The 10,512-nt window shown below is 35.4% G+C and overlaps 2 protein-coding genes across 2 annotated transcripts; one reads left to right on the plus strand and one right to left on the minus strand.

Annotated features, from left to right (window-relative positions):
- Positions 1–82: 82 nt before the first annotated feature.
- LOC145735912 (uncharacterized) lies at positions 83–6,876 on the minus strand. The gene is given in 8 exon segments (XM_081990054.1): positions 83–342; positions 686–894; positions 2,040–2,112; positions 2,114–2,236; positions 2,293–2,432; positions 6,089–6,220; positions 6,274–6,543; positions 6,662–6,876. Coding segments are annotated over 8 exon segments (1,155 nt in total). The 5' UTR covers positions 6,666–6,876; the 3' UTR covers positions 83–138.
- A 1,290-nt stretch (positions 6,877–8,166) lies between these two features.
- Arl1 (ADP ribosylation factor-like 1) lies at positions 8,167–9,398 on the plus strand. The gene is made up of 3 exons (XM_081990060.1): positions 8,167–8,327; positions 8,382–8,598; positions 8,659–9,398. The coding sequence occupies exons 1-3, from the start codon at positions 8,324–8,326 to the stop codon at positions 8,978–8,980; spliced, it is 543 nt and encodes a 180-aa protein (XP_081846186.1). The 5' UTR covers positions 8,167–8,323; the 3' UTR covers positions 8,981–9,398.
- Positions 9,399–10,512: the final 1,114 nt, after the last annotated feature.

Genomic DNA, 10,512 nt, shown 5'->3' on the forward strand with positions numbered 1-10,512 from the left:
CTGATACTCGAGCGCCACCAATTGTAAAGAAAACCTTTCCTTTTTTAGGTTATTGGATAGGAAATTTAATGAGACATCCAAATAATAAACAGAATTTATTCACATGATACTTATTCCCCATAAATTCGGTATAAAAACTTAAAACTTTACAGAATCAATATCCAAAAATTCAACTCCCTCTGAGGAGACGAGCACGCCATGTTTCACTTTTTTGTGCACATTCAACGTGTGCTCAGACTTAAGTTTTTGCTTGCAATAGTTGCATTCGTGAGGCTTTTCTATTCGATGAACCGCTTGGTGTTTGTAAAGTGACGAATACTCTGTAAACTTTTTGTCACACCCCTGTAAAAAAATCAAAATTTGATGGTCAAATAAAATTGTCCGTAAACATAAAAAGAAAATAATTTTTGGCGTTCGGGCTTAAATGAAAAATCAAGCCTTAATTCCTGACTGTACCGATACACTGATTTCAAAATGGCCAATTTGGCAACATTGCCAAAAATACGAATGGTAAATTTGACAATACTGTAATTATTACTAATTTTGAAACATTGCTAAAATTGTGATTTTTTCCAGAAATGTGAAGATAGTTCGGTTTGAGTCCGACTGAATGCGAAAATGTTTCCTTTATTTTTTACCAAAAATGACTTTCTTTTTATCTTTAAAAACACTAAATGTAACAAACCTCAGCAGTGCAAACGTACGGTTTCTCGCCAGAATGTATTCGAGCGTGATTTTTGTAATTCGTCGAAGACGCAAACGCTTTATTGCAATTAGGATAATCGCAAATGTACGGTCGCTCCCCTGTATGCGATCTAATGTGGACTTTTCGAATATTCGATGTGGTAAACGATTTCCCACAACCTTCCACAGGACAAGCGAACGGTTTTTCTCCTAATTGAAACAATTCTATAGTTAATACTCCCAAATTAATTTTTAAAAGAGAAAAACCGTTGTATATTTGAAGGTGTTTCATTGAATGAATGTCTTATAGTGTCAGGTCACTGGGTGAGTGAGTTTGGACAGTTATGACAGCTGTCACGTGACGCAAGCAAAGCATTAAAGTGTTTTTTTTAGTTCGAAAGTTCTAGTTGAACTCGAGCTGGTGTGTTCCTTATTAATTGACCGGTGAGTCCACGTTTTTAGTTTTACTTTTAAATCTGGTGATGTGAGATATCTTAGCTTGGATACCGAGTCATACAAATATTTTTGGCAACGAGACGGCTGATCAACTTGCTAATAAGGGTAGATCATCTACCAGAGTCATGAAGGTTTTAAGCTGAGTTACAGGGATTTTTTTCTTGTAATCAGAGACATGACGATATGGAAGACACAATAGACTGAAATTTCAAGAGATAAGAGAAGATTGTATGTATCAGAATCCGAACCGGACATTGCTCATCACCACAACACCTACACAGGATAGAAGTGAAATCAGATGATATCTGCAACTGTGAAGAGGCAGGGATTCCTCATTCATATATTCTTTGAATGCCCACAGTTTGCCCAAAATTCACATGTCCTGTATCGGGACATCCAAAAGCATCTTAACCATAACTCTCCTCTTTGCATGCGTCACAGTATCTCACCGTTCGCTTACATAAATTTTATAAACTGATTTTTATCTCATGTATCTACAGAAGCTCGTTTGGAAGTATGGGTTATCCCAGACTCACCGCCAGGTGAACTTCTGAGCAAATCGAGTTAACAGCCACCACTGCGACCGTATAGCCCTGGCAGCTAAAGGTCGTTAAACGGAAGCGTAATAGTAATAACAATAAACAAAATAACAACCATAACTGTTTACCGTCCTAGCCCTACCAGCTAGTTCACCTATAAACTGAAAACTAAGCAAAAAACAATCTGAAATGACTGTCTTTTGATGAAACAATCACAAAGTCCTGTCATTTATGAACACAGCTTTTGAGTTGTGTAGTTCGACTTTAGTTGTTGAATAAAATGCGATTTTTTAAAATTTCCCAACAAACCTTTTTATAAAAATCACAACCAACAAAAAAAATATATTAAAAGATACAAACCTGTGTGTATTCGAACGTGTTTCATTAAATCCCCTGATGTCTTAAAGCTTTTCGGGCACCACTTGCAAAAAAAACGGTTTTTCACCGGTGTGCGTTCTAAAATGCGCGGTAAGCGAGTAATTTGTAGCAAACTTTTTATCACAGCCTTCGAAAGTGCAAGGAAAAGGTTTGCTATTTACGTGATTTCTCATGTGAACCTGTAAAAAGTCATAATCATCAGAAGATTTTGATTTCAGTAAATTTAAGTTCTTACTGTCAAATGTTGGGAGGTTGAATAGAATTTTTCGCAACCTTTGTAGAGGCACTTGAATTTTTTGTTGGCTTGTAAATCGAGGGAAATTGACTCTTGTCCGTCGTCTATCATTACTACATTCATTACAGTATCTTCGGATTCTGGGAAGAATTATCATAATTGTCTACTGTGCACATTTAAAGTATATTGATCAAATGCTCAATTAAAAAATGCATCTATTTCTGAAAGTTGGTGTTTAAGAGTGAGTGTTGCGATTATATTAATAAACATGGCTTTAAGTAAACAAAGCCAGCAGCTTGTCCCTGCTTTAATATTGTTTTTTGAACGTGAACGAGATCACGGAGGTCCTTTTATCCCTTTAGCTGATGTGAGAGAAGTAAAACTACAATTATTGCAATAGAGTTTTTCGTTTACCAACAGTATTTTTAGCCTGTAGCTGAAGCACTTGGGCTTGGTGTTTCTACAGTAAGTGCTATATCACATACTGCAAGCCATAACTGTTTTTAACAAATTTTCTATCGGACCACAGAGCCGTCAGAGCAAAACTAGTCATAATACAATAAAGGAGAGGTCAAAACTAAGAAGAAAAACAGCTTCTAGAAAATCATTAACACAAAGCGCAGACCAATACGCACAACTCCATAATTCTCGTCTATCACCAATGCTGACAAAAGAAGAGGATATAGACATTGAGGAGACAAACGAACAAATAATAACAGCACTGAAAGAAGCGGAAAACAAGTGCAAGCAATCGCTTGGAGTTGGAAAGGAGGAGAAGTTGAGTGTGAAAAAAGAAGAAACGTAACAGATAATCATCAAAACAATGCCACTCAGTTAAGAGAAATGAACAAAGAAATACCAAAGGCTATCCGAATAGATGTAAGGCTACACCAAGCAGAGGAAATAACTACGGTGATAGAGGAAAACAGGGGAATAAAAGTGCTTAGGAAAAAATTGTCTGAGGGTAAGAAACAACTAAGTAAGATAATTGATAATAAGAATGGACAAACCACCACAAATAAGCGAGACATCCTGCTAATCGTGAGCAGCTTCTATGCGGAGCTCTATAAGAAAACTACAACATAAATTGGCGTGGACATTCCCGTGATACAAAACCAGGGATCAGAAGGCATCCCAGTAATCACTCAAGACGAAATAAACAACTGCTTAAAAGACATGAAAAACAATAAATCACCAGGAGATGATGAAATTAGCACCGAAAATGTGAAACTAGGAGGATCAGCACTTCTGAAAATACTGTGTAAGCTATGTAACACTTGTTTAAGAGAAACGCCATAACACCTGAACAATTGAATAAGTCCATCATAATACTTTTACACAAGAAAGGAGATATAGCCCAAATAGAAAACTACAGACCAATTAGCTATCGCAGATATATAAGCTGTTTATGAGAATATCACCAAAAGGCTGACAGCTAAACTCGATCTTTACCAACCTATTGAGCAAGCAGGATTTCGTCACAAATAATGATCTTCATACAATTAAAATCCTCATTGAAAAATGCATTAGATTATAAACCGTTAGATCTCATTTTTGTAGACTATGGAAAAGCTTTTGACACAATAGACCACCATAATCGCTACATCGACATCATTAAGCAATTATACAAGAACGCAAATGCTGTCATTAGACTTCGTGAAAATACTCTTAGCTTCCAAATAGATAGAGGTGTGCGGCAAGGGGATGTCAACTCCCCCAAATTATTTACCAACCGTTTAGAGTACATGTTCAAACGTACAAACATCGAGAACCTCGGCATCAACATTAATGGTGAAAAACTTAGTCACCTTCGCTTCGCCGATGATCTGATATTATATACAAATGATCTCAAAGAAGCGCAAGAAATGATGAGCGAGCTAAGCCTAGCATCCAGAGAAGCTGGGCTGGAAATCAATATAGACAAAACAAAGTTCATGACAAATCTAGTTTCCAGTGAAAAACTTAAACATTGAGCAAGTATACTCCTACAAATACTTAGGCCACGAGATTCGATTGGGCAGGGATAATCAAACCTGCGAAATTGGCAGAAGAATAGGTCTTAAATGGGCAGCCTTTGGAAGATTGAGCTACATCTTAAGATATGATATTCCCATGTGTCTTGAGAAGAAAGTCTTTGACCAATGTATTTTACCAGTACTAACTTACGGAGCCGAAACACTGACTCTAACAAAGAACACCGAGAAATAAGAGTAGCGCAAAGAAGCATGGAAAGAATAATGTTAGGCTTATCCCTGAGAGATAGAGTTCCAAACACAGAGGTGAGAAGGAGAAGTGGAGTAACAGATGCCATCACAAGAATGTCGACTCTAAACTGGAACTGGGCGGGTCACCTAGCCAGAATAAACGACGGTAGATGGACTAGAAAAATATCTGAATGGAGACCGCGAGCACGCCTTCCGCAGCAGAGGCAGACCGTTCACTCGTTGGTCAGATGATCTGACGCACCGCCTACTATACTAGAAAGCCTAGAAGGTGTCTGTCAAAAATTCCAATATGGCGGAAATAGTGGTGACAGTTTGCGTTTGATTGTATTGTGGAAATTGAGTTTTTTGAGGATTAGATGAATTTTTACGGTTTAAAATCAAAACTTGAGGTTATTTGCGTAAGTTATTTTTGTTTGCTGCCGTTCGTAAGTTGTGCAAGTCACATTGTAACCGCAATTCAGGAAAAAGCCCAATCGTGTCAGTTTTTTACTTTACAAAAAACTAGATCTAACTTAACAGTGTTGAACACTTTGAAGTGGAATGATTTTATTCTAACACTATACTCAATGGTAAGTACCAGTGCTTTCTAGTACAGTAGACTTATTAGGTACTTGTTACATGCGCAGATATGTGAGTTTTATTTGCTTCAAAGAGCTAGTCTGGGGATTATCATGGTGAGATGAACCAGGAAAATTTTCTAAAATGGTTTCAAGAACAATTGATGCCAAGTTTAACCCAGCCTTCCGCTATTGTTTTAGATAATGCACCCTACCACAATCAATTAATCATAAAAAATCCATATTCAGGAATGGTTAAGAAGTGAGAAGGTCAACTTTAACCCAGATGCCTTTAAAAAATTAATTATTAGGACTGGTAAAGCAGTGAGATGTTGATAACCATTAATTCACCTGTTCAGTTGCTTAAATTAAGTATTTATTGAAACAAACCTCTGAAGCTATACCTTATTAACCAGATAGCAGAGCAACATGGCCATACAATTCTTTGTTTACCCTCATATCACAGGGGAGTGTTCAAAAACTACTATAATATGCATATTGGCAGAGAGGGCAGGTAAAATTTTGTCTAAAGTCTCTATCACTAGTTTTACCAGCTCTAATGTTTCAGATCTATGGATAACTCTCTTGATATGTGGAAGGAAGCTTAACAACTGTGACACCAGCCGTATGAAAAAATAGTATTTGTCAATTTTGTCATACAGATGAAGAATTAAAACAGTTAGCTTGCAGTCATGTGATAATATTCAAGATCAAAATGTGGTTCTAAAAGTCACATGACCATTTTCAATTCAATTCAAACAAATACCTATTTAACTGTGGCCTCATTTGTTTTGAGGCTCCATTGAGCATGCAGAGCAAATCTGACGTCACGACGATGTAATTGAACAAAATTGACTAACTGTCAAATTGCCTCATCCTGTCATCAAATTCGTTCTGCAGACTCCATGGAGCCTCAAAACAAAGCATGCCTTTGTTTTCTACCAAAAATCATTAACAAAATAATGAAAATATTAATTGAGCACTCTATTAAGTAAGCATTTGATTAGAAAATACCTGTAGATTCCATATCTGCTTCTAGTTTAAGTTGAGTCTCAGTGGTAACTATTTCTTCTATTTGTGACTGATTAACCAATCGAGTCCCTTCATTCTCAAGCACTTTTGACTTGCCTGTACTAATCACATCAACTAAAGCAATCAATTTTCACAAATTAACTAGTAAACTTGACACAATCCCTCACCTTGATCATTAGGAATGTAAAAATACTGTTCACCCTCATTCTCGACCCTGACAATTTTCAAACCAGAATCCAGAACCATCGAGGTACCAAACAAACCGTCATCCTGCACCACAAGTGGAATGGTTTCGTCATTTTCAGACTCTTCATCTTCTTGTATCCTTAAGTAAATGACACTTTCCTTTTCTTCAGATGCATCATTGAAGATTGTTTCCAAATGTTTGTCTTGGTTTACCTGGGAGATTAGTGTAAACACGGGCAGTTGTTTGTCTTCTGCAACAAGAATTTCTAGAAACAGGGCACATTTTGCTCCAAAACAGGAAAACTTCACACTTTGTTTATGTTGTGGTGTGTGTGTGTAAATAAAAATAGAAAAAAGATGGGTAATTACCCATAATGAATTGAAACCCAAGCTGACAGTTCCTCCTTAAATTGCTAGGATCGATATCGACATCGACCAAATTCCAATCCTCCTTTTGAATTTTAGTTAATTTTGTTTTTTTGCAGACAAACTTTGCAGCATCAACTAATTTATTAGGTTTTAGGTTTATAAACTGAGCCCATACCACGCATGCGTCCCATTTCTGTCATGAAATGTAAAAGAAAGATCCTAACACAGTTTGGTTGGTCGATAGTACAGCACACCATTGGAGGACAAACAAAAGCAAACAGTGTTGCCAACCCCTATATTCTTAAGCAAGGTTTAACATTTTTTTGCCAAATTTCACTTTAGTCTTGAAATGCTATTATTATTACCAGAGTATTTTAAACTTTTTTTTAATATAAGTCACAATTTACGCAAAATTTACCTCATGCACCTATAAAATTAATTTCAAATGATTTAGAACTTTATATTGCTTTTAGGCATGTTCTTTTACTTTTGTAGCTTCATAGAGTGGTATTTAACAGTTTGCAGTATTTTAAACATGAAAGTAGCTCCAAAAAGAACATCTTTACGTCACACCTGTCAAAAATAAATCCTGATCATGGAGCTCTAAAAAACATTGAATGTAAATTGGCCATGGAGCTTTAAGAAAGTTTTGTCATTTTATAGCTTCATTGACAAAACTTTGTTAGTGTTTATGAGAGATTGAAATAGAATTCACTTGACGTAAATATGATTACAATTTTTGACTGTTTAAATCGGATTTTCCATATTTTTGCGATTTAATTTATATTTGTCACGTGACTGGTTTATGCCTTATCATATTTATTAGCGATTTTTCACAGTTGAAACTATACCTTTTTATGGTCACGTTTTACCTATACTGTCTACGGTCTGTACAGTGTTGCCAGATCAAAAATTACAATTTTTTGGTCATACAAGTTGTATTTTACAATTTTTGCCTTCAAAACTGTTTAAATCAGATTTTGCAATTTTTTTTATAATCCAGACTTTCTTTACAATGTTGCCAGCCCAAAAATTGCTAAAAATCTAACATAACAGTGCTTTTAAGCTGGTTTTGTAGATTAATAGCTTTTTCGAGTGGTATATGTGACAGTTCGTTCCGAAACAATATTTGCTTGTCAGAACTGTCAAAACTATATTCATAACCCAATAACCAAGTATTAATTATGATTTTTACGGATTGTACCGCCTTTAAACAATATTTTATAATATGAATGTTTTATTGTTATTTGTATGTTTATCTTTAGTTCAAATATCCTTCCAAGCCTGTATACGGACAAAATTTTTGGTTGAATTGTGAAAAAGAGCGTTTTAAAAAAAATCTTCAAACATTCCCCAAACCTGGCAACAGTGCAATCAAACAACGTAGCTCAAGAAAACCACCACGTGACAAACTCTATCAATGTAAAGCATTCTCACGTGACCCCACTCCGGTTGCGGTCTGTCAACAGGACAAATTACTGACATTTGACATTTTTTAATCCCCTTTGATATGTGTAAATAATCGGCTGATTACACGTCAAGTTTTTGAGAAAATACAAATAATTTTTGTGTGTTTATTGCTTATTTATTTGAAGATGCATAGTTAATGTACGGGTTTGGTTGTAGATTATCCTGTATTATCGGTCTCAAACATCCATAAAAATGGGTTGAGTAGAGCACACAAACTGAGTAGGAAAAAATTAAATTTTGTTCTTTGCAGGCGTTTTATTTAGCTATTTTAAATCTCTCATTGGGGCCAGGGAAATGCGAATCCTAATACTGGGCCTGGACGGTGCAGGAAAGACCACAATTCTCTACAGACTGCAAGTTGGCGAAGTAGTTACAACTATTCCAACTATCGGCTTTAATGTGGAACAGGTTACATATAAAAACTTAAAATTTCAAGTGTGGGATCTGGGAGGACAAACCAGCATTAGGTGAAGAATTTATGGCTTAATTTTGACTTATTATTTTGTATTTTTGTGGTGTTTTTGTAGACCGTATTGGAGGTGCTACTACAGTAACACTGATGCCATAATTTACGTAGTAGACTCGGCCGACAAAGAACGAATGGGCATATCAAAAGACGAACTGTTTCACATGCTCAGGGAGGAAGAATTACAAGACGCAATTTTAGTGGTTTTAGCAAATAAACAAGACATTCCAGGGTGTATGTCCTTGAAGGAGGTGCACCAGGCTTTAGGTTTAGAAGCGCTGAAAAATCGAACTTTTCAAATATTTAAAACATCGGCCACCAAAGGCGAAGGTCTGGATATGGCAATGGAATGGCTGGCTAACGCTTTAAAAAGTCGGAAATAACAGTTTTTAATGAGTTTTATTTATTTTTTTCTAGTCTTGCAAAGACTCGCGCCACTTTGCCTAAAATGTACAGAGGTTTGTACATTAAACCACAAAAATACCGCAGTATTGCATTCAGGTGTTTGTCTTGACTTTTTTAATTTTTCTTGGAATAATACATTCCATTTTTTCTTGGATTAGCTACACCAAAACATTGTCTTATAATTTGCCGGTTAAAACTAAATTTAATTTTCAATAATTTCTATCAATTTTGATTAATCAATTGTTAATGATTTTTAGCATGAAATGAAACAACTTATTTGGGAAGCAAATAAGTTTATATAAAAGTAAATAGGTGTCTTGTAATCCCCATCATGATTGTCATCTATGTATACATCATATTTTGAATAATGTATATAAATAAAATCCATTTCAGTTATTATTGTTTTATTTTTTGTTCTTTCCTCTATTAATTTTTGTACTTGAAGATACCTAATAACTATTTTTTTCAAAACAAACTAGCAATTCTAATTTGTCCTACGTTCCCTATAAAACAGCTGATAATGATTGATGACAGTTTACTAAAGTCTATAAGTGTTGGCAACACTGGTCGCATTCGTTTTCAAGCTTCATGGAGCGTTTTTGACGTAATTTGACAGTTGGTTAAATTATACTTTTGTTAAATTACGTCATCGTGACGTCAAAAACGCACTGCTCGCTCCATGGAGATTGAAAACGAACTTTCTATACTAGAAATCCTAAAATGTTACTTTTAATGGCGGCGTTAGCAGTTCTCGTTTTATACACAAACGTATGCAGATGCAATAAAAAATAGGTTTTTTTTAAATTATTTCGTGTAGTTGATTGCAAGTTGTGAGTGGAAAATCAAAAAAAGGTTCATTCCTGATCCAGATATGTATGGATAGAGCTTTTTTATACACAATCAAGTCCAGCCTAAACAAATTGGTTAGAACATTTGTCCTGGAAAGTACAAACTAGTTTAAACACTGCTCAATGTAAGAAAATGTGTAAATCCTTGAAACTAGGTAAGCACACCTGATAAATAGTTCTTATGTTATTACCAAGAACATTCATTAAAAATTATTTTTGTTGCTCTCACATTGAAGGATGCTTTAAAATGTAACTCACATACCTGTGCATGTAACAAGTACCGAATAAGTTTACTGTACTAGAAAGCACTTGTACCTACCATTGAGTATAGTGTTGGAGTAAAATCATCCCACTTCAAAGTGTTAAACCACTGTTGAGTTAGATCCGGTTTTTTGTAAAGTAAAACACTGACACGGTTGGGCTTTTTCCTGAATTGCTGTTACAATGTGGCTTGAAAAACTTATGAACTGCAGCAAACAAAAAAAACTTACGCAAATAACCTCAAGTTTTCATTTTAAACCGTAAAAATTCATCTAATCCTCAAAAAACTCAATTTCCACAATACAAACACACGCAAACTGTCACCACTATTTCCGCCATATTGGAATTTTTGACAAGCACACTCTAGGCTTTCTAGTATAGTAGGCGGTGGGCCATTGCGT

The sequence above is a fragment of the Ips typographus genome, linkage group LG11 (genome assembly GCF_016097725.1).
Source record: "Ips typographus isolate SLU linkage group LG11, UJ_Ityp_2.0, whole genome shotgun sequence".
Taxonomy (NCBI): domain Eukaryota; kingdom Metazoa; phylum Arthropoda; class Insecta; order Coleoptera; family Curculionidae; genus Ips; species Ips typographus.